The 25,150-nt window shown below is 39.2% G+C and overlaps 1 protein-coding gene across 2 annotated transcripts; it reads right to left on the reverse strand.

Moving 5' to 3' along the window:
- Positions 1-1,033: 1,033 nt before the first annotated feature.
- CARNMT1 (carnosine N-methyltransferase 1) lies at positions 1,034-20,763 on the reverse strand. 2 transcript variants are annotated; one of them, XM_086629328.1, is made up of 8 exons: positions 20,441-20,763; positions 17,452-17,647; positions 16,284-16,447; positions 9,377-9,517; positions 4,481-4,659; positions 2,721-2,834; positions 1,690-1,793; positions 1,034-1,408 (listed from the first exon to the last, which is right to left on the reverse strand). In XM_086629328.1, exons 1-8 carry the CDS (start codon positions 20,761-20,763, stop codon positions 1,307-1,309), a joined length of 1,323 nt encoding a protein of 440 aa, XP_086485454.1. In that variant the 3' UTR covers positions 1,034-1,306. The 2 variants fall into 2 exon arrangements, with proteins under 2 accessions (XP_086485454.1, XP_086485455.1); XM_086629329.1 differs by lacking the exon at positions 1,034-1,408 and having other exon boundaries at positions 1,708-1,793; positions 2,725-2,834.
- Between the last annotated feature and the right edge of the window lie 4,387 nt (positions 20,764-25,150).

The raw sequence follows: 25,150 nt of genomic DNA on the forward strand, positions 1-25,150 counted from the left end.
TAGCCCATATATTACGAAAATAAAATGCCCAACATGACACTTCCTCTCAGCACAGTGATTATTAACTAATGTTTCCTCATGTACATAACTTCTAAGTGACAGAAGATTCAGCCTTTTGTATAGTATCAGAGTTTGTAGATTAAATATTCACTTAAGCCACATCTGCCAGGGAAAAAAGTGTTAGGGTAGGGAACCAAGAAGTCACTAAGTCACAAGGGTAAAATGCCTGAAATTACAAGGAAATCGTCTACCAATTGGCCTGCATATGCTGACTCAGGTAGAGATAATCAGGTCACATTATTTAAACAAATTTTTTTTTCCCCTTTGAGAAACAAGGGTTTTTCTGTTGCACTACCTACACATGGCATGGATAACTCAGCTATGTTAACAACTTTTTTCTTTTTTTTTAAAAAAAAAAAGAGCTCAAGGTATAACATAACTTCCTGTTAATCATGTTTAACAAAAAATACTGCTTTACTCTTTTGGCTTGAGCAGTAAGTAGTTGACTCAAAATCAATGTATTTGAAGACAGCAAAGCATCTAATATTTCAGTTTCAACACGAAGAGATTAATGAAAATTGGTGTTATTCCTGAACCGAGGTTAACATACTGCTTCTCTGTGACATGCTGTTTTTTCTTCATTCAGTGATCTCCTTTCACATAGTATTTCAAATAGCCTACAAGTTCTGTGTTTTGATTAACTTGTTAACAGTGGTAGAGTCAAAGATGAGAATTTGTATAATAATATGCTTTGTTTCAGTTTCACAGAAAATGCTGTAGCAGTTCTGATGGCTATTGTACATACTGAGAATAATTTTAACACTTTGCAAACATTTCAAACTTCATAATTTAAGTATATGTTTAGAAATACTTCTCTAAACGTGACTCAGCTAGTTAAGTAAGCACCTCTATGCATTCCTAATAGCAGAAAGTAAAAAAAGAAAATAAATCTATGAAAAATGAGGCAGCATATGCAGAGAATTAGCTTGGTTATGGCAAACATTAGATTTTATTCTCCATAAAATGTTTTTGCTTTTATTTTTAATGCATTCCAAAGCACAAAGACAGTGTATGGGAACATTTCTTCCATCATTTTCACAAGTATATTACAAATATGCATGGCCTTATACATGACTGGATAACAATATATTGAGATATTAAGAAAATAGACACTATCTAAATCCTATGAGGAATAAGAAGGCACCACTGATTTGAGGTTGTGTCCAGGCATCACTCAGTCCATTTTATTCTCACTTCTAGCTTTCAAGCCAACATTTTTTTCCTGACTAACCTATTTGGACCACTTCTATTCTGGTTTTCTCACCACAAACAACACGCATTCATAGTAGTATTTCATCATGGAGAGTTCATTCACAGTGTAAGTCGACTGTACAGATTCCTTCTCCACCTGGAAAAAAAGCAGCAGTTTTCAAAACACCTTCTCTACAAGAACTATACAAGTTTTTCTTAACAAGAAAATGCCAAATACTTACTGGATTTCAAGGCTCATCTATACATGTTTTAAAAAATAAGGAAAACAAATAATTTGGAACATAGAAACATTTAAATCTACTAGAAGTTACTAGTATATGCCATGATGTTGAACTAAATTTAAGGTAAAGGTTTATTCAAAGGAGTTTATCTGCTTTATACCAATAGTACTCATTGCAATCTACAGCATCTTCTTACCTCTATATGGAATCCATATTGCAGTATAACATTTTTTATATCCTCGTAGCTTAATTCTATAGAAAGTTCATTTCCCAAGTTTTCAAAGTGGTAAAGGAGAGGACCTAGAGTACAAAGATACAACAGAAATGACTATTAAAAAGACAAAAACATTTTAAAAACCAAAGCACATACTGAAAGTGCTTATATCCAGACTCACAAACTCAAATACTGACACAAGAATATATTTCTATCACTCAAATATAATTTTTGTAACAAATTTCAGAAACAATGCAAAATGAAAACAAACTAGTTCAGCTGCTTATTCAACAATGAAGTCCCACTTCCTATCAGATTGTGTTTTCTGTATCTTAAATTAAATTTCTTCAGTCTAGCATCACTGTTCTCTCGACAGGAGAGAAGGCAGGACACACTGTGGTCTACTCAGGAGTTCTGCTTGCATGCTGTGACTGGCCAGAACTGGTGTAGTGACTGACCAACCAGTGACTGACCAGTTTCTAGCACACAAAGTGTTCTAACTCCGGAGTTAAAATGTGTCTTGTCACTCTTTCACCACAGGAGACTTAAATTAAGCCTCTCTTCTTCTGAGCCAAGGCATACATAAATCTTATTCCCAATAATTCTGCTTAGAAGTACAGTACAAATTAGACAACAGATTAAGATAAAAATGCAAGGATGTATTTATACACAGAACAAGCTCTATTTTCTTAGAAAAACAGCAAAAAAGAATACAGGACACTACATTTGTCAAACAACAACTATATGATACATGAACGTAAAACGTGCTACCGGGAATACGTACTTCTCTAATTAGAAAAAAAATCACATGATGTTGACCTGATTGTAACTAGCAAAATTCTAGACACACTCTGAACACATCCGAAATAACATCCAAGCTCTGGATGTTTCTAGCTCTGCAGAGCTTTCAGCACAGATGCATTCATCCCCACAACTCTTTTCAAGTACTAGATGCCTGTTATGTGATCGAACATAAGTCAGGGCTAGCAGAAAGAGAGGTTGGTCACACTTGCCTACATTTATCCATATTCCTCCAGGCTTTAGTATTTTCCATATAGTGTCAATGTAATCAATAACGTTATGTGCTGTATCTATGAAGAAGCAGGTTGCTATGCAGTCCCATGTATCTGCATAAAAAGAGCAAATTATACAGAGATCAGTTTCAATGTTTCTACCCCTGTAAAAGTTCATCATTTAACCCCAGTATTTGTTTATACACTCAGTAATTACCTTCAACTAACAACAGTTAAAGGCTATTCATTGCATTTGCAAGTAAATAAAATATTTTGATTTAGGTTGACAACAGTAAAGTTTGGGTTCATGTGACCTATAAATATATATAGGGGTGTGTGTATATACACATACACACTCTAAAATATTATACATATTCATTATTTATGCATTTTATAAAATTGTTGATACGTTATATAAATTATATCTATTTGTATTATATAATGTAAAACATAAGTATTTTAACACATTTTATATAAATGAAGGCCCAAGTGTGCTATTACTCACCTGTCCTATGAACTTCATTACCACAACTGTAATTAGAAATGCAACTGCAAAAATATCCAGTTATTTCGGGCCTCTTTAGTTAACATCTAGAACAATACAAGCCTGTGCACTAAAGTGTACTTTCACAAACCACATAGCTTGAAAACATTTTATTCAGTATCTGAATATTTCTCCAGCTGTTTTTTATTAGTGAATTTAACAAGCAGGATCTTTCAAAGTCTACGTTTTAAAGCATGAGTCTCCCTGTTTTTCTCTAAACATGTATCCTTGAAATTTCAAGTTTTGAGTTGTGGAAATAAAAAATTAAAAGTCTCAATTTATGCCAGTATCGGATATTCTAACGTAAGACAGAACCTTCAGAAAATTAAGGAACTATAAGAAAGGCTCCTACAGGAAAATATCAGGATGTCTAGCTGAACAATAAAGGGTAGATCACTAGCTATACAATCCTGGTGAAAAATTGCTGTGGGTCTAATAGAGACAGAAATGTGGAAACAGAAAATAGATGTCTGAGGTAATAATCCAATACTGCGTAAGGAAAAAACAGTGACTTCTAAATAGGCGTATATTAGACTACATATAAAAGAACTGGGTAAGTGGTACCCTTGATCAAATCCTAAATATGTAATTGGTAGAGTAGACACCAAAGATTGTCTTCTGCAGGTTAACTCAACATCAAGTTAGTCATAAAACATTACTTCACAGCTGCAATGAGGCCAGCACATCTAACCTGATATGACACGAAAAAACAAGGTTATTTGTACTGATAAGTCTCAGCCTTTGATAATTATCATACCTCTAATGTGCCTCCGAAATATTTACTATTGACAGTCAATAAGTACCTATTTGTTTAATTTGTAATTTACTACGACTGAAATAGTTTGCATTGTTTTTACAATAGGAATCAACAAAAAAAATACCCATATTTCTATTTTTTACACTAAAGAAGAGAAGTGACTAGTTACATTGTTCCCTTTGTAACATCACTTTTCTAAATCAAGTAAACCTTTCAGTAATACTACTATGTTGTCTTATTCTGAAAGAAACTACTGCTACAAAGATCTGTTAGGCAGGAAGGTGTCCGTATTTTTTTATAACTAAGAAGAAAAGCAGAGTTGGAATAAGAAAATGTTGCTATAGTTACTACTTTTTGCTCAAAGCTTGCACATACAGTTCCCTTCTATATGTAATCATTAACTGTCCCATAACGAATACTGTGAAGATAGTTACATGAATAGCCTTGAAGTTTACTCACTGCACTCAGAATAGATTTCTTGAAAATCTCCTGCTGTCATAGAGAAGTTTGAACCAGAAGGAAGACTGTGAGGATCAACATCAGGGAAATAAATCGGCCGTATCTGATCAGCAGATCTTCTGTTATTGCTAAACTGATGAATCCAGGGATAAAGCTTACACGAGTTAATTTCAGAGCATCTGCAAAATACGGAAATCAGCACGATTCAGTTTCAACTAATTCCTTATCTATTATCTAGACATGCAGGAGTCAAAGACTTTCAACAACATCTATTATTTTGCTGATAAAGCTCTTGAAAAGCTACACATTTTCTAATGGAGTTTTATCTTAGTTGGTCACGCTTCAGACTGCCCATCTATTGATCAACTGATGAAAAAAATCATTTTACTCTGACACACAAAAATAACTGCCTTTTTTAATTTTAAAATTTTCTTTTCCCACTTTTTACCATTTTCCTCAACTTATTTCTCCACTGAAAAGAGAATGCACAAGATTCTTTTGTAAGATTAATGAAATTTGTGATTTAGTATATTCAGTAAAGCTAAGCATTTCTGAGTCATATCTGTTCGTATTAAAAAAAAAAGCAACGAGTGACATGAGTTACATGCATTTTATTAGAAACATGTATTCTCATTCTAGACTTTTCTGTCTTTTCTGAACCATAATCATAGGTGTTTTGAAGCACAGGAGAAAAAAAGCATTTTTAAGATGTTAACTGAAGGGATGCTTTTAGATTTCAAAAAATTAATAAATTCCATTTTGCAAAGCGTAGTAGTTTTGCATTAGATGTCATTTTAAGTCAGTAACATCTGGAGTGTTGCAATTACGCTCCATAAACATGTATTTGTAAAATAAAATTTGTGGGTTGACATAACCAAGTCAGTCAACTTTTATTTTAAAAAGTGATTTTTAAAAGTAATAAAAGGTAAAAAGCAGCTTTTCCCAGAGTCCTGTAAAATCTGTTTGTAGTCAAAAAATGAAGCTAGTTTCTTTCAGAGAAAACAGAGGACACATCTGTCCCATAAAACACATATCATCAAACATTTCATAAACTGCGAGCAATCTACCAGGTTATAGAAAGTGCATTCTATCAGCTGGTGGATAGAAAATATCTGCAGTAAAGTCTTTGAAACAGTATTTTTCACCTTCCTCATGTCATATTTATATTTCATTTTATCAGTAAAAAAATAATACAAAACCAATCTGCATTAGAGCAGCAGGATACCGTGCTCATCAACTGCCTCCATATATAATGAATAAATATTAATCAGATATATGCAGTCAAGTCAAAGAAAAAAAAAGCAGGGAAAAAATCCTGATGATGGGCATCATTTTCTTCAAGAAAGGTGTTTCTATTTTGGTTAAAAACAAACAAAAAACCACCACCACTACCACCAAAAAAAAACCCCACACACCAAAAACCTCCCACGCTGGCCAACAAAAGTTGTGTGTTAACCATTCTAGCATTTTCTGTGTGCTCCCAGACAATCTGTATTATCCTCAGAACATTCTCTTTAACAATGAGAATTTCCCCAAAAGCAAGATAAACAAAGTAAGAGATTTGAGTAGATCAGAAAGGATTTTTTTTCTCAGCTTTATAAGGGAACACATTTTGTTTTTCACTAGCACAAAGTATACGCATGCACGTAGACTTTCGAATAGCAAAAGGAATTCCCAATTTAATATAAAAGACCAATTCCTCTCCATATTCAACCTTGAAAGACTCCCTTTCCATCTTCACTAATTGCTACCTCATACTAAGTACTGCAGTCCAACTCCATCCTTCCAACAAAAGACATATGATGTAAGTTATGTTATAAAAATGTAACATCTTCAAGTGTGACGCACGTCACTTTTCCATAGGGGCAGGGCATTTACTGTTCAACATTTAGTTGAAAAGACAGTTCTGGAAAAGATGAGTAGGTCTAATTTTACTTCTGACCATGGAGTCAAAGACAGAATGCTTATCTGTTTTCATCCTAAGGCATTCATGGGCATGAAACAAATACATTTAAGCAGCCTTCTCAAAGTGTCAAGATTGAACTAAAATTACATTCTTCCCACAAAGTAAAGATTAGCCAATTATTAGCATGAATTCTACTGTTATTAATTAAAGCTTTTTCAGACTAACTCTACTCTGACTTGGGTACAAAGTGATTTTATATTGCTTCAGCTGAACCTTCTCAAATATTTCTAAGCAGGACTACCACTACTGAAGGGCTCTTGGGCTGAGGCTCCTGACACAGTGCTCAATCTCCCTCCAGCTGTGGGAAACAGCAAGTCAGCTACCAGCTGCTCCTGCCTTCTCCACAGACATCACCCTAGTAGTGTTTCCCCTCCTGCCAGATGTCAAAGGGAAGTTAACATGTATCCTGTGCTTACAGACTGCCTGAAAATTTTGGTATGCTTTCCAGAAGCACGAAAACAGATGATGCATTTCACAGTTGTTGTTCTTCCAAAATATGTAAGAAATGCAGTGTGTCTGTACATCACCAATGATCACCTCTCCATTTGTCATTACATCCAGAAATCATCTAAGCACTAGAAAAATATACCAGCAACAAGAACCTTATCCGTACAAGAAAAAGCACAATTTCCCATCCAAGGACTAAGCAGCCTTGGAGCCACTGTAGCTTAACTACTCCAAGGTCACTCACTTCCTTTTCAAATTAGAGCTTCCTCGATGGAATAACGCACTCTAATTTCAAATACTTAACAGTGACCACAGTTACACCTCGACACACTCTCTACACAACATGCTACACAACTTTATCCACAGTAACAAAAGTTCACAATTTAAAAGAATTAGGTTTTTTTACATGCATAAACATCAGCAGATACCAGTATACAGAAGACTGAAGTCACTGTACTACATCTACAAGCCCAATGTAGTAGTTGGCTTGACACTCAATATAATACTTTGTCTTCCTAAAGATAAATCAAGGTCAGAGAAAGAAGGTAGATCCAACTGTTCGCACGTTAGCAAAATCCTCATGCTTTTATCAATGGAAAACAAATATTAATTAAATTAAGACTGTAGTTAAAAACTAATTCACAAAATCATTCTTTCTTACCACTCTTCCTTAACTGGTATCTTCAGCTCATATTGATCATTGCTGTTTCTTCCAGTTCCAGGAAGGCAAACATGTCCACTTGAGAAAGCTAAGTGGGAACAGCCGCTTAAGACTAAAATGAAAGATCCCAAAAGTCCCTAAAACCCTCAACAGACATCTCAAGCCCACAGTTAGATCTGGCAGAAAGGAACGCTTGGACTTCAACTGAACTGACTGAAATTCAGAGTCAGCTTAGCAGTATTCTCTTCCATGCTAAGAAGGAAACTTGTAAATGAAAACTTGCCCAGCAAAGACAGAAGATTACAGCTGCTGAGCAACACTCAATTGTGCTGTCTAAAATCTAATACTGTGAGCCAGTCTAACGCATATAAATCTCTTTGCTAAATACCTTACATAAACAGGAAACACATCATGAGCATTAGATGCTAAGAATGATTACTATCGTAAGCTTGGCATGGATCTTCAGCAGAATTTCACATATAGGCCAAAGACTCATTATTTAAGAAAGACAAAAAACATATCAGAGGTAATTAGGGGAGACGTTAACTTTCAGATTTGAATCACTAGAACAGCACCAGCAGCGCTGCCAAAGATGGGAAATGAATTCTTTTATGCTGCTTTGAACAATTTCTGAAGTTTCAAAGAGCGTAAGAGCCAGCAGGGCTGTATAGCTTAGGATGAGACGCAGCTGCAAGGCATTAGGTCAGCTCAACTGCAATATGCAGTTTCACCACCAGATGAGAGTCATTCAAGAATAATTAAAGAACAAATAAACCTGTAGCAAATACCCATTTTCACCACATCAACCACTACTGTTTTAAGCAACAGACATATTAAACAGCGTTTTCCCCTTGCGTTTTTTGAACAGTAAGCTGTAAAAGATTTGAGATCCCCACAGTTTGCTGTGGGCAATGAGTCTACAAAGAGGGCTCCAAAGCATGATGATACAGAACACAAACCAGTCGTTTAGGTGTTTTCAGCAGAGGTGTATCATCTCAGACTGAAGAATGATTGACTAGTTAATACTGTCTATCTGAACTTGCTACGAACTCCCCCCAAAAAAAACAAAACACCTCCCCAGAACTCTTTCATTCTTGCCCACTCAGAGCCTTCCCATCCTCCTTCTTGAAAGAACAGTTGCATTTGCTGCCTTCTTTCCTCTCTAAGAAGTTCATCGTGAAACCAGTAATTTCCAGTGCAAGTGACAGAATACCAAATACAGAAACGTCACTCAATTAAACCTATACACTTTCTACATTCAATCTCAGTACCTCAGCATAATCGCAGAACTATAAACTGTATTATTTCAGCTGTTACTGAGTGACAGGACTTGCTTATGAAGTAGTTCAGCGTGCTTCTGTGGTTGTTTTTGATGTTGAAACAGGGCCTAAAATTTTAGTATGGCTTGTAACACTTTCTTTTACAGGTTTCCTCTGTTACTAATGACCACCACTAAGTACCACACACGTATTGACTAGTCTGTATTTGACACCAGGCGTGCCTTTTACAGAAACAGATGTGAAATAAATCATAAAACCTATTTAAGATTATGCAGAAAATCTGTAGTACAATCTAGAGTTTTACGTCTCATAACTTAAAAGCCATGCTTCTTGCTACAATGTTAATGACTCAGATACAATGCTTCCCTCCCCCATTTATCTCACTGATTTTTTTTTCATTAAAACATTCTAAAAAGTGGTTACGCGTGTCTTGTGTTAGGACTTATGAACCTACTCTGGTGAGTTTTATTTGTTCTAGTTTTCTTCATTTACAATTTTGCCTTCCTAGGTTTCAATCAGCAAGTAAAACATAAGCTGTATACCTGTTGAGTACAAAGTTAGAAGAAAAGAGCATAAAGAGGCTCCACTCATTTCCTTGGCAAGCATAACCGAGCATAGCTATTTCCCACGCCAATCTACCTAGCCCAGCACCAGGTACCAGGATATTAACTTTGGAGAAATCCCTGCAACAGAACAAAAATAATAGTTAAGCCTTTATCTGATACCTCTTAATAAAACTTAGAGGACCAGTCAAACATTTTTTTCCCGATATACTTAGATATTACAATGTATTACCCGTATAACTTTACTTTTTAAATGCAAACTGAGCCAGTTCTGATCAGATCGGTTAATTGTACAGTAAAAATAATTCACAGAAAATGATTCAAAAGCATGTATACAACCCCCATTCAGAATACAGATCATAATTACAAAACAATTTTTTCCCCTGAAAACTTTTACAATTATCAAGCTAAAAATCTCTTACGTTAATTGAAGAAAGAACATTATAATATAGCACCATTTATTTTGATATGAGGCACACTGATAACTAGTAAATACTCTAGAAGTCTTCTTGGTTACATCGCATGAAAAAGAAGCAAGTATTTTGACATCAGAAACACAAAGCAAACAAAGCTTCCATAAGCTGATAAGCAGTTCAAACTGCAAAAACCTTAAAGTAGTTATCTTCTCAGCAACTGTAGGTTTCAAATATACTGTTGATCAATTTCACTCAGGCACATTAAATGACATAAGATTTCCTAAATTCAAAGCACAATGCGGCTTTCTAACCCTTCGCTTCCTGTAACTAGGCATCAAGCTGAAGGTGAGCAGAAGGCATCCAGTTGTGTGTCTACTGAGATACCTAGAAAAACCTCTTATCTTCCAAGTTCAGTAGCTAACAAAAAGAACGAAGAAACTCGAAATTTCCTCCTCTTTCACGCAGAAAAGGTAATATATTCCAACCATTAGACTTCCATCACAATACTCAAACTTTCACCCATAAAACAACAAACGCTCCCATGCCAAACTGAAAAGCCACTCCATCTAAAAAGAAATAATTTTTCAGTTTCCAGTCATGAACAAGACTTTATAATTTCTAATACCAAAAAACCAAGTGTGAACACTCAGACTACCTTGTCTTTTTGCATGTCACCTTCAAAGACAAAACATACATCTATCAATTTATATGCAACTAAATGAAGGCACAATCAGCAATTCCAAACATAACGTGAAAGAAAGCAAAATGCAAAGCCTTTTACTACACACAAACTCAAGATGCCAAAGAGTTCGAAAGAGTTAGCATGCTACGTAAGTAAGCAGATGAGTGAGGAAGTTATGTGAATTCTGAAAAGTAGTAAATTTCTGAAGACTGCTACCCAAAACCAAAAGAAAGCATTTTTATTTCCTAAAGGCCACACAAACTAACAAAGTAGTTTTAACAGTTCCTTTTGGCTTATGGCTTAATCATATAATTAGTGAAGCCTCCCAAATGGAAAATCAAAGTTCTTCTCATTCCTGATGTTCATTTCCATACCATTATACTTTCAGATTCTTTCTTTTCTGATTAACAAGAAATCAAGATTTTGCCATCGCTTAAGTGCACTCCTGTGGAGCAACAGTTCTTCTTACCTCTCTTCTACAAGGAAAGCCAGAAGAAAGCTATCCGGGAAGTTTTACTGAAAAAAGATTAATTCAGAGGAAAACTACCTGCTCAAGACAAAACTTCTGAAAACAGGGACCCAGGAGGAAGAAAATCCACTTTCTGGGAGAAGCTGGAACAATCTCGATCTTATAGATTTTTGTATTTGTGGCAGTATAGCTGTTCATTCTTATTTCAAATGTATTTCTAACCTAATCTATTTCTTCATTTCCTTACACAGTTTAACTTCATTTATGAAATATTTAAATGAGCTCTACACAGATTTTTGCACTCCCATGTAGACATTTCTACAATGAGTGGATTGAAAAGCCTTATACCACTTCCCAGATTATCATACATTGATTAGAAAAGACACTTTTCTTAAAACAACCTAATAACAAGGAGCTATGAAGGTGTAATCACGTACTGAAACCTGTACCTTTATTCATCTTAAAACAAAATAAAGCCTCTAACAGCCAAGTGAGCTGATTGTATATTGCTTGTAATTGTCTTGTATCTTTTTATATAATGCTTATACAATATAAAGCTTTTATATCTCTGAACTAACCTTCCCAATTCTCTCTTAGAAAACAGGTGATTTTAACTGCACTTTCCTTTGCACCTTTATTAAAGGGACTGAAGTCTGTGTGGAAATTGGTTCGTAATTTAATTTCTATCTATACTATTCATATCAGCTGCTAGGCACTGGTGCTGGCCACCAATTTCACTTCAGCACACAGAGCACAGCTAATAGAATACAATATAACCAAATCCAAGTTTCACTAACATTGACACTAGCCTTCCAAAATAGTGCAAGAGCATTTCTTTAATCTACGATCAGGGAAATTAGGTATGTGGCAAACTTATCGTATAACAAGTAGTGACTCTTGATAGTGCCCTGCTATCAAAAAAAATGCTCAAACACCCTTTCCTTTTCAAGACTTAAAATGAATTGTTAGTGGCAAACTGTTGATAAATTAAAAAAAAAATAAGGTACAAAACCAGTGGCAGTGGAGCACTCCAACGCACTATGTTATGGTAACTTTTGAATCATTAGAACAGCTAAAAATTTTTAAGTGCACAGAAGCTGCTTTTTTAATAGCTACAGTCACAAGACAGTTTAGGAGGCTAGAAAAGCCTGCTTTCCTTCGGTGGATATGTAATTGGCAGCAGCAGCAAAGGCAATTTAAAAAAATCCCAAACTGCAATAACTGACAATAACCCAAGGTAATCCACAGTGAAACTAGCCTTGAACTAGCCAGCAGCAGCAGGATTTCTGGGACACAGATCTAGGATTGATTAGGAACATAAATGTGTATCCAACAAGCACCCATTAAAAACCTATGGGGCAACAGGGAAGAAACATTGGCCCATTAACCTGACAGGTGTTGGAGAGGAGGTTGGTCAAAGAGCAGGGAAGAGGGCTGCACGGTGCTGTTTGGCTCAACTCTTGAAACTGCATCAGCCTCGTAAAAAGATAGTGGAGAAATATCAGAAACAATAAAAATCTGTCATGCTGTTATTGTACTGCATTTTGCAGCATGATATATTTTCAGCTTTTAATACCATTAATGAAGATTTTAACTTGATATCCTTTTTTTAAGGGAAAAATTATGCATGATAAAAATAGAGGCTTCTTATTTTATGCCTATTGTGCTTTAACAAAAAAATTATGATGTTAAAGGGGTAAACTGAAGCTCAGCAAAAGAAAAATCAGTGTGCTTGATAGAACACAAATCTCATTTTCATGAACTAAACACTGCAATTCATTGTTAGCTAATGATAAGAAGTGATAAGAAATACACAGGCCATACACAAAAGATCAACATCACACTGTGGGACGCCTCCTTTACAGATGTCTTATCTCTGTAATGTTTCTAAATTTAGACAGTGAACAGATCTGATTCTCAGTATAGTATTTTTCATTATTTTACTATAATCATGTTTTCACAGATTTTGTTTTTAAAAGACAAGCATTTTTCAAACAAAATAATGAAGGTAGCTAAAAAGCACAATCATCTGAAGAGCAATTCTTCTCTAAACTTAGCAGCTGAGGTTGATATACTTCCATGTGAAGATCTGCAAAGCCTTCAGTGGACTGCAGTAACACTGAAGATACAGTTTGCTCTTAAATCCAATCTTAAAAGCAAAATTTAGGCTAAGCACAAATTTTGACAAGATTAAAAAACCTGCAAGAACAGATGTATTTTATATAAAGTTAAATAAAATTTATATACACTAGAAATTTTATCATCACTATAAATGTGACTGAGCGCATGCCAGAAGTACAGCCAGGCTCAGCCTTTGGACTAAGAAGCTTTTCAAATATAAAGGAAACTAAGCACCAGAGACTTCTTTTTGGCTGACCTGCCAGTATCTCAGAAAATACAATACCATCAATTGCTGGACAGTGTGACAGATTTAAATTTCAAGTTATAGGTGGTTCCAGAGGCCAAGTTAATGAATAAAAGAAAATTTTGGAGAAAACACCTAACTTTGGTTCCTTTGGACAAGAGGCTGATCTTTACACCCTTTCACATGAGTAGGAAGGTTAACAGTAGAAATGAAAGGTAGACAATATTATAGAGAGCCTGTAAGCTGAAGCGCAACCAAATTCCAACATGAATAATGCAGGAAATCTATCCGTTCTTCAGAAGACCTTATCTCATGGGACTTTACTTAAAATTAGTTTTGTTGTTGATCCCACTAAGAGATTCTGTGTTAAGGTGCTAAGCAGAAAGAAGGACTTACAAGAGGAAGGGGAAGTAGAAACAGCTTTTGCCATTTTATTTTCAGATGTCAGTCTTGTCAGAAGACTGGGCTGAAATACAAGGTAACAGTAGCACTTGCAAGGCTGTTCTAATTTACAACTGCTTTCAACCACTGCTTGTATCGCTACAGCATCCCAGAAAAGCATCCATATAGAGTACTTCATGCATGGAGCAAGGTGTACTTTAACTTATTTTCACGATTCCAGCGCACGGAATCAATAACACTAACCAATAACGTTAACCAGAAACTGAACATACAATTCTACTGAAGCCATTAAAAATTAAAAGGTGACTCGTACTGACAGTTTCAAATTTAAAATATTTATTTCGCCATCTTTTTCACTGCAAAATAGGTCTAGACAAAGCTATTTTCATCACTCAGTGCTTTTTCTCACAACACATTTCCATTTCATCATCTCAGGAGACTTTGGCAATCTGAGCTACAAAGGGCAACTCTGAAGAGATGCAAAGCCGCACTCCAAGGTTCCATCCACCGGGCATCTTCCCACATTAGCACCCACAGCCAGTCCTCTCCAGAGGAAAGGGACTTTGCTCCCACTATAAGCAACAGCCAGAATAACTTCACCATGTTCAGGCCCTGTCCAGCCCTTCGAACTGAAACAAGTGCTCCCTTCCAAAACGATAAGAAAGGAACCAGACTAACCCACCAGCCTGCCCTGCCAGGGAAGTTATTTCTTGCACAAGGGTGAGGTTGCATTGCGAATTAAGCCTGATAATACAGAAAGAGGACAGCCCCTTCTAAACTATTCTGCTTCTTGCTTCAAAGAGGTAAATACACCTGAGCAGGAGAGACTCTGCTCACTAGGAAAAACAGCGAGCCGATGAGAGTAAGTAATGATACATGAACAGAGAACAGGTTTTATGTAGCACTACCACAGCTCTATAACGATAACGAATATTAAACTTTTATACAGGTAATGTAATACATATTTTATAAATTTAAAAAAAGGTCTCATTTGACAAACGCAAACTTGTAGAGATGTTTGATCTATACACAGTGATGTTTTCAGATTTCTGTTGAGACAAAAAAAAACTCGAACTGGTGTTTCAGAGCCATCACAACAGGGACAGAAGCACTGTCACAACAGTTGTGTTCAACAACAACCACCATAATTCCTAGCAAAGAAGCATAAAGCTATCAACTTCAGATTCACCCCCTCTGTTAAAACATGTTGCTTTCTGATATCAACTGGAGGTTTTCAAACAGAGTTCACTGACGATAAGTTTAAAAGTCAAGACTGTAACTTCAGTCACGCATCTCCCAGACTTGACGTAAGTTACGTCTCCCATAACCAAAATGCTTTAAAAGACAGCATGCAGAGAAAAAGATGAACTGCTACCTTGAACATCAGAACAATTGCTTTCAAACCTAATTATGACTTTTCCTACAGATCTGCTCATCAGCAGTACATCCGGTAACTATAGTATTTAATTCATTTTTATCTTCTGTAGGGCACTATTACCATCAAAAACATATTGCAGAAAGTTCACCTTCAGATAAAGTATCTCTATTGGTGCACCCACCTTGAGATAAGTTAGCCCAAGGCAAAAGAGAAACCAACCATATCCGCCCCATGATCTGCCACCACTCACAGTGTTTATTAATGAAAATTAAAAGATGACAAGTGGAAGGTATTTTCAAATTGGTGCAAGTGCATTAGTAGCAATTACAGAGAAAGAAGAAAACCTATAGTAACACCCAGCTGTATCAAATCTAAGTTCTGACCCGCTAAATTTACAAGTACAAAGTTCACAAATTTTTCCCATTATAAGACTTAAGTTTAAATGGAAACATACTTTATGATAACTGGGCTGACCAAATGGCAGAACTGTTACACACGGAATTCTTACAGCAGCAGTATCTTCTGAGATTCCACCAGTGAACTTCTACTTAGTTACCTAAACACCCTGCACCAATTAGTATTTTGGTGGTGTACAAGCCATCACAGTTACAAAGCTACCCTCACACACGCAGCAAAGCTTTTTCAAGACTTGCCTTGAAAATCTGTCTGAAACAAAGGCTAGAATTTAATATTTTCAGGGTAAATTCTTAGTGCAATAAACTATGCTAGAGGTTACGAGTCTTCTTCCCTCCTTCCACCACGAAGGGCAACACTCATACTTGCTGCAGACACAAGGATCCTTCCTTTTATCTGCAGCACACACACTCTGAGAATCTGCTAACCTGCAAACTTCACCTCACCGAGCACAAATGAGTTAATTTCACAACTTCCTGAGGCCTCTTACTTGAAAGGTTAACAGATATCTCATTACATCAAGCTGCCGAAAAGAAAAAAAAAAATATTCCTGGTTTAGCCGGTACTACTTCGTGACGTTTATGATTATGCTCTTTTCCATATTAGAAACAAGAATTTTCTTGGTTAAAAAATAAATTCCACAGCATCCATAGTAACTCGTATCTTTTTAAATCCAAGCTTTCCATTACTGCATAAAAACTTTGTTAGATTTGTGCAACAGTGTATACCCACATAAAAATAAGTCTTAAAACACTATTACCATCTTTCTTTTGGAAAGTTCTTTACAATTTCACTAATGATCGGCTGGTAGCAGGAATCTCTCTCAGGCTTTCCCTCTTCGCTCCAGTCTCTCACAAATTGTTTCAAAGTAGATTTTAATTTATCCATGTCAAATGTGGAAGCTGGTGTAATCTTCCTTCTTCCCTGATTAGAGTGGAGGAAAAACAAAAGTTAGTGGAAAACATACTAAGTATCTTTAGTTGGGGGGTGGGGATGAGAATAAATTATAAACAGACAAAAGTCGTGCTATAATAGCTGTTGGGAGTTGTACCTAACAAAGCACTCGCCTTTCACTCCTGGGACTAGGGCTCAAATCCAATCTAGAATCCTAAACAAATTGAGTTTGCTGGTCTCAGTTCGGCACGCGAGACACCAGGTTCCACATCAAAAAACCAATACATGGTATGGCACAGCAGAGCACAATCGATAGTCCTTATTCAGGAAAGGACCAGGGCTTGGCTACTGCAGTGGCTGAACTGTTTACTCTGAGAAGAGGATCCCTTTAAGAGGTACTGATGAGGCAACACTGAGAAGCTTACATTAGAGCTGCCCATTACTGTACCTTGCCTGCAGACACCAAAAAACGACTTCAGTTTCCATCTCTGTCAGTCTGACTGCAATTTTTTTTTTATAAAGATGCCACACTGAAAAAGCAGGTAAGCAGTGAAAAATTTACAGATGATAACAACAAAAATACTTGGCCTATCTAAAATTGTAACTGATTTAGAATGCCATAACATATAATAACCTACAGTAAGACAGACAATACCATTTATGCTATACACGGTTAACTGAAAAAATAACTTTAAAATGTAACCAGGGTAGAGCTAGAACTCTGGAGTGAAAAAGTGAAAAACTGGTTTGTTTTGGTTTTTTTTTTTACAATAAGTGATAACTGTCATTTGCCAGATTCACAATTAGTTTTCTTAACTACAAGGACTAACAAAAAACAGTTTTACTAACATCAGCTCAACAAGATGTGAAAGACAAGAGTGAGAATACGTAAGCAAAAAGGAAGTAGGAAAGGAGAAAATAATGATGGCAAAAGGAAAGAAAGTTGGGGCCTGAAGTTGTGAAAAACAAATGTAAAAAATCTCAAAGCGTACAGAATTTAATTTTGCAATATGAAAAAGTCCATTTTAACATACGTCTTCTCCATATTCTTTATTTTCAAACATATGAACGCAGTCATTCACGATGGTGTGCAGTATTTCTTGATTATGATCAATGCACTTCCGAATCTTGTCAAGGTGAGGAAGGAATTGAGGAAGAAGACTCTGTTGGTTAGCTGGAAGAGATTTAAACTGCCTTTCCGTTCTGTTCACTCGTTCATGCATATTCGTTCTAAAATCAAGAAGTTTTGAAGTCTTTAGATATTTAGAAGCAATACACACACACTAAACATAAACAATTCACTCTAAGCTACTCCCATTACAATTATTCATTTATTTAGACATATAAAGTGACCACTTTATAAATACGAAAGAAAAAGTTTTAGAGAACCTTTTAGGCAAAATGTTTATTTTAAGCTCTAGTTCTACATTACCGCTCTTTTTAACATGTTGCCGTTTAAGAGGACTGTTGTTTTCTTCTTGCAGTTTTATCATCAGCCACTTGTTTCCAGCACAAGTGATCGCTCCCTTAATACATGAATCTACAAAATTTAAGGAACAACCAGCCCTCAAACCCATCAAAAACAGCCAGACTGTTTCACAAATCTAATTTAAACTGAATGAACAGCTGAATGCTATGGTAAACTTTGGCTACAGAAATAATGAGATGTGGAGGGGAAAGAGGGATCCTCAAAACCAACTGCTTCCAAAAGAAGCATAAAAGTTGCAGCTGAACCACATCAGAGTTCTGGCAGCAACACTAACATACTGAACTACCTTCTTTTAACAGCATATTCCCTCTCAAGTATGAGCACTGTGATTTGATTATGTAACTGATCCAGGCTAAAAATAACTCTTCCACTTCCCCAAAATAAAAGTTCCATAAAAAAGTTGAACCTACTGCCAAGAGAAAGAGACGTGATTTTTTTATTTCCTTTTCTTTCTCTTCACCCAGAACAGTTCTGCCCTCCACCTTATTCTAGCACTCACCAGGCCTGCCACAAAGTTCCCGTAACTTGCTAAGCCTGAAGACACCTGTATAGATTTTGCTAGATTTGGTTTATGTCAGTTTAGCAAGCCGAGTTGGCTGACTTGCTAAGAGTCCTTGACAAGGACTCTAGAGAGGGAGGTCATAAAGCCAGGACAAGGGACACTGTCCCTTTTGGCAGCAGTGAATCATTTTATCAGGTCAAGTCATACTGCAGTTTCTCAAACTCTTATGTCAGCAGCACAGGGTTGAAAATTAGCCATCAGAGAGAGTAAGGTGCAACTGCCGCAATTTTACTGTAACTTCAGTCTGGGAATTCGACCATTTAAGATCTCCAACATTACACATGTGCTACTGAGAAGGGCACGTTCATTGCAATAGCTACACTGGTTTAAAATTACATTCAATAACAAAAAACTGAGAAGGAACGATAAGAAAAATAAACTGATCCTCTATATAAAGCACATCAGGTTAGCTTAACATCTTCTTGAAAGTTTTGTCAGAAAAATTCTTTGAACCATAATACTCTACCATTTCATGTTAAATTGCAATCTTCTAGCAGGAACGAATAATTCACTGAAATCAGAAGAACTACACACAAAGCATGAAGTTAAGTTCGTATGTCTCCAGAAGGCAAGAACTTTAGTCTGGATTCACCCAGAAGTGTGTTATTGCCTTACTCCTACAGATGTTTCCAATTAAGTTATTTTTAACTATTAAGGTATGTAATTTCACTTAAATTTGGAGCTATACCTTTGAGGCAGAGGTAATTTAATTCAATTTCTGTACTGAAAATGAGTCATATCCTTTTGTTACGATTTTACCAAAACTGAACTATTCAAACTCAGCCCAGAGTCACAGTTGAGCATGAAGTTGAGACAGATATTCCCAGCTTCTAAGGCCTGAGCATACGATTACATCACTGATACAAGTGAAATACAGTTTAATGTTGCGCTAATAGGAAGAACTAACAAAGTCTTTGGCATGGCCAAATTAATTAAGAGAATTCAGTTTGAAAGAGACATTGAAGTTTCATCTAGATCAACCTCTTACTCAAATACTAGTCCTGGAAAGCAAAAAAAAAACCCCAAGATATAAAAACAGCAAACAGATGAAATACGCTAAATACCAGTAATTCCTTCAAAGAACCTCACTACCATGTAAAAATTATGCTTATATTACATTGACGAAAAAGGGTTCAGCGCATAACGATGATTCACATGATGGGTGTTTGTTAACTGATGTATACAAACACGTAGTGTAGCTACATCCCAGATCTGCTTCCCGAACCTACAGTAACAGAAGATGATCTACCAAAACACTGCAGAAGACTGGATTTTTTCATCCGGTCTCCCCATCTGTAATTTGATTAACTTTTGTTTCCTCGTCCATTCAATGGATTCAGTTACGAAGTCGGGTCCGCCCCGCTCTTTATCCCATTCCCATAAGACCAGTAAGCCCTTTTCTGACTCAACAAATGCCTAGGAAACTAAAGGTGTAACAAAACGGCATCCGTTAGCCCTATCCACAGGTCTCATCTCTCACGCAAATTAACATGTCTTCCAAAAATTCCCCGAACAATTGAAACACCATTTGCCTTTCCCTGCCAGCAGGAGCTACCGCTGTTTTGCGTACTTTACAGTCTCTTAAAGCGTTTTATCTTACAAAAAGAGGCCTTTTACGCCCTTCTCAGGTGCGCCGTACTTGGAGATGGTTTGGGTCTTTTTTTTTCCCCTCTATGCTTCCCCGCTGACGAAGACTCAGAGGCGACTCTGTGCGCACCCAGAAAGGGAAGGGCAGCAGAGCTCCCCTCCCGACCCGGGCTCCCGCGCCCCTGCCCGCGGCGCACAGATCGAGGCAGGCCGCCACGCGACACCCGCGGAAGAGCCAAGAGCTCTGGGAACCGGGCTCCCGGAGCGCCGCGGGGCCGCCCGCACGGCCGGCGGGCCCCTGGCCCCGGCTCGGTGCGGGGAGGACGGGGCGGAAGGGAGGGGACCCTCACGGAGCGCCACACACGAGGCGGCGGGTCTCGGTTACCCGTAGTATCGGAAGGCGTTGACGATCCTCCGGAAATGCTCCCGCTCCAGCCGCTCTGCCTCCGCCTCGTCCTCCACTCGGCCTGCCGCCGCCAGCGCCCTGGGCTCCTGCGGCTGCCGCCTCCGCAGCTCGCTGCTCAGCGAGGCCGCCTGCTCCACCTCGGGCTCGCCGCCCTCGCCCTCTCCCGGCCACGGCAGCTGCTCCCGCTCCTCCTCGTGGCCCCGCCGCAGCCCCCTGCGCATCGCCTTGGCCGGCGGGTCCCTCTCGCCCGGGGCGCGCAGCGCTGGCTGCGCTTTACGGGACACGGCGCACGTGGCCGACATCCCCACCGCCGCCGCCAACGGTCGCGGCCCGCGCTCGCTGCCGGCGCGGGGCGGAGGGAGGGCGGGCCGGCGCGCGCCAGCCCCTCCGGGTAGGCGGGGAGTATCGCGAGACGACGGGCGGCGCCGAGCGCAGGCGCGCGCGCCCGCCGGCGGTGACGCGGCCGTCGGGGCGGGCTTGGGGCTGTCGTCGCCGCGGCTGCTCGGGATCGGTGGAGGCGGGCGGGAGGCGGGCGGCCCCCGGGCGGCGCCATTGCAGAGTGCGCCGTGCCCGCGCGGTGGCTGTCACGGGGGCGTGGGGGGAGAAGAAGCGCGGTGCGATCCCGCAACAGCCCCGCAGTGCGCCTGGAGAGGATGCGCGCCAGCCCGGCTCCCCTGGAGTCCCGACGGAAAAATTAGCCAAGTACGATTCCAGCAGTCGGTGAGCCCCGGCGCCCGCTCCCGCTGAGGGTAAGGTCCGCACCTGCGCGAGCAGTGAGGTCGCTCTGCTGGCGAGAGGCAGGAGCTGCAAAGGGAGCGCTGGCAGGGATGCAGAAAGAACACTAATACGAATTTTCCGTATGTGGCCATCTGTATTCTTTTTATATCTAAACAATAGATTATTCAAGAATGTTAACGAGCAGAAAACTAATCACTTTGAACTAATTATTGACCAGTTCAACCTTGAATAATAGCCAGAACTGGTTAACCATTAGAATCAAAATAAAGGACACCTGGATTCTTCCGCAGAACGCATGCTCCAAAGAAAGTTCAACCACAAGACATTTAAAAAACGACCACCTGAAGACTCCCAAGGACTTAGGGCCCATGTGTAATCTCAGGATGCAAATATTATAATTAGGTTTTGGAAATGGGATGAATATGTTTAATCATTCTTGGAAATCAAATACATATGGATACAACTGACATATAAACTCTACTAACTTCAACCAAAAGCAGACACGTTTAAAGGAATTATCCCCTGTGTCTCCAGCACTACAATAAAAAATGTCTGCCTTCTAGAACTTCAAAATAAGTCTTGGTTGGTTTTTCTCTGCCAGCTTTTGCGGGATCACAAGTATCTCTGCACTGCACTAAAGCCAAATTACGCCTCATAAAAAACAAAAACAAGGACCAACTGCGGGGAGAGAAAAGCAAGGAGGCAAGTTAAGCAGTGTCTAGCAATCCATGAGTCACTAGACTAGATTTCGCCCTACAACACCACACTTTCAACCCTGAGGACAATTAGGCACACCCTCCTCCACCTGGCAAAAGTTGTTTGGCTGGGTGCTGACACCCTCCGTGTGTCCTGCAGCAAGTCGCCATGCTCCTTTCCAACTGGCTTTGAGAAGGAGCAGCTATTGGCAGACGACCTCCTTTCTAACGGCCCGTCTTCTCAGTTTGAGAACCTAAAGAGCACTGTCCTACATCACACGTCGGTCTCAAGACATGCAGGGAGCGGTAGTCTTTTAGTAAACCACATAACCTTATGGAAACAGGAGAGAAGTGGTTTTTTTTGGCACACTGACCTCTCTGTGGAAATAGGAGCATAATCCTCCTAACTTTTTTTGTTTCCCCCAGTTTTCTTCACTCTCACACTACTCTTACTCTCTTGCAATTATGTTAACTGGACAGTTTTGACTATAAAGGCGTTCAGTGGCAGTGCTGGAGAGAAAGCATGGACAGTATTCCTAGTTGGATGGACAAAAGAGTCATTGTTCCCAATGGCACATTAAGTGGTTTCCTAAAGTACAAAAACACAGTATATGTGACAAAACCAACATCTGAATCAATGATATGCTGTGTAAATAATTAGAAATTCAGCTTCTAGACTTGAGTTTGAAGGTTAGAGGGGGAGCAATAGCTCTGCGAGATAAAAAGCTTGCTCCTACTACATCAGTGCTTCTTATTAGCCCACTAGTCTTCTGTAGAACACCGCCATTTCCAACATTGCCATGTTTCTAAACATATGCAAGACACTTAGCAAAGCTTTCTTTTGGCTATGATAGCCTGAAGTTGCAGCCAGCAGAAGGTGACACCGCCTCAAAAAAAAAGTAATCCTTTCTTCATTAAAAGAACCACAGGCTTCTGTTCTGCAGCCCTCCTCAACTACCCTACAGCTAGCACAGCCCTGGCAGTCAAAAGGTATCTGCCAGGGGCAAGCTAGATTTTCACTGTGAGGGGCTGTGTCACCTTCAAAGAAAAAGCAGTCTACCAACATACCAACGTTGCAGGGGAGTTGTGTAAACTTTTGTAATGGCACCTGAAATACTTTGTCTCCCAAAGAGGCTCAGAAAAGTTTATCATCTTTCCCCACTAAGGTGAGTTGCTTTACCAGCTGGCAAGAAGGCACACAATTTAGGCACCACAGATGAGCCTAGCCAGTTTCATAGAATGGTTAGGGTTGGAAGGGACCTCAAAGATCATCTAGTTCCAACCCCCCTGCCATGGGCAGGGACACCCCCCGCTAAACCAGGTCGCACAAAGCCTCCTCCAACCTGGCCTTGAACACTTCCAGGGACAGAACAGCCACAACTTCTCCGGCCAACCTGGTCCAGTGCTTCAACACCCTCAGAGTGAAGAATTTCTGCCTTAGATCTAACTGAAATCTATCCTCTTTCAGTTTAAATTCGTTGCCCCTTGTCCTATCACTACATATCTTGCAAAAAGCCCCTCTCCAGTTTTCTGGTAGGCCCCATTTAGTTACTGGAAGGCTGCTAGAAGGTCTCCCTGGAGTCTTCTCTTCTCCAAGCTGAACAACCCCAACTCTCTCAGTCCTACCTTCACAGGAGAGGTGCTCCAGACCTTGGGTCACCTTTGTGGCTGTCCTCTGGATCTGTTGGGACCCCAGAGCTGAATGCAGCACTGCAGGTGGGGTCTCACAAGAGCAGAGTAGAGGGGCAGAATCACCTCCCTCGACCTGCTGGCCACGCGTCTTTTGATGCAGCCAAGGATACAGTTGGCTATCTACAGTTCATCTTTGGTATAGCCCAGCCTACTTCATTTACTACTTTTTATGGGCATGGTGTCAGGGAGTCTTCCCAATCCCTTTGAATCTGCTGGTACTGTCTGCCTCCTATGGCAATAGATCTCAGAAACTTACTATCTGATGTGTGAAGTACCACCTTCATCTGTGTGACGTAACCCTAATAAGTTTTAAGTGAAGAAGTGTCCCCTAAACTAATACAATTTGGTGAATACTGGTTCTTCATCCATTTGACTCACAACTTTCAAGATATTGTAAACCTTGACTGTTTCTCCTCAGCCTTCTCTCCAGAATGCAGAGTCCCAGCATTTTCAGTCTCACCTCACAAAATGGCTGCTCCGTTCCCTTGATTGCAGTAGTTGCCCTTCTTTTAACTGCACTATGGACTCCCTCCAGCTGTAGAAACTGGAACTGCCCAGTAGTGAAAACGCAGGTCCACCATTTTTACATAGAAGCAAAGTAGCACCACCTGTCGTGTTCACGATTCTCTTCCATAAGATGCCTACCTAACATTTTCATGCAGCTCCACACTGTTGTCACAGTTTCAGAAGAATTGTCAAAGAAGTCTGCCCTGAGCTGTAACTACAAGTTGCTGAACTACAAGTTCAGTACCGGGTATGTTTTCATGAATGATTTACACCACAAATGCCTAAATCTATACTGGAGTTCATCTACCCCTTTTGTCCATGAAACGATCTCACAAAACAGCTCCTTGCCACTGGACCAATGTTAGACTACTTGAGAAGGGTCGGTATCATCTCCAGACTTGGGTGATTTCATTGTTCATTCTCTTCTCCGAATCACTGCTAAATAAAATCACTCAGGGACTGCCAATACTGAAGTTTGTCCTCCTCCTGAGAGGAGCCCATTAAATCTTAACTCTTCATTTCCTATCTTTCTCAATTCATAAAAGGATCCTTTATGTTCCTCTGGAACAAATATATCATTTTAAGTTGTACTAAAACATTTCTTCATGTAAGAAAATACTTCAGAAGTTTATTGAAGGGACACCGCACCATAAGCCTACGAGTTCTGTGCAGGGATGGGAAAAGCAACAACATAAAAATCTCTTCCCTTCACTATTGTATTGGGTTTACATAGCAAGGTTTTGATGGGAGGGGGGGGCGCGGAAGGTACAGGGGAGGCTTCTATGAGAAGATGCCAGAAGATTTTTCCCATGTTGGACAAACCCAGTTCCAGTCAGCTCCAAGACAGACCCACTGCTGTGTGAGGCTGAGCCATTCAGCAACAGTGGTAGCACCTCTGTGATAATGTATTTAGGAAGGGGAAAAAAACTGTTAACAGCAGCTGAGAGAGGAGTGAGAACATACAAGAGAACACCCATACAGGCACCAAGGTCAGTGAAGAAAGAGGGGGAGGAGATGCTGCAGGCACTAGAGCAGGGATTCTCCTGCAGCCCGTGGT

This window comes from Tauraco erythrolophus, chromosome Z, assembly GCF_009769465.1.
Source record: "Tauraco erythrolophus isolate bTauEry1 chromosome Z, bTauEry1.pri, whole genome shotgun sequence".
NCBI lineage: Eukaryota > Metazoa > Chordata > Aves > Musophagiformes > Musophagidae > Tauraco > Tauraco erythrolophus.

Coding starts and splice junctions, on each gene's coding strand:
- CARNMT1 (XM_086629328.1), bottom strand. CDS start 20,763: ATGTCGGCCACGTGCGCCGTGTCCCGTAAAGCGCAGCCAGCGCTGCGC. Junction 17,648..20,440: donor AACGCCTTCCGATACTACGG/GTAACCGAGACC, acceptor TCTTGATTTTAG/AACGAATATGCATGAACGAG. Junction 16,448..17,451: donor ATAAAGAATATGGAGAAGAC/GTATGTTAAAAT, acceptor CACTCTAATCAG/GGAAGAAGGAAGATTACACC.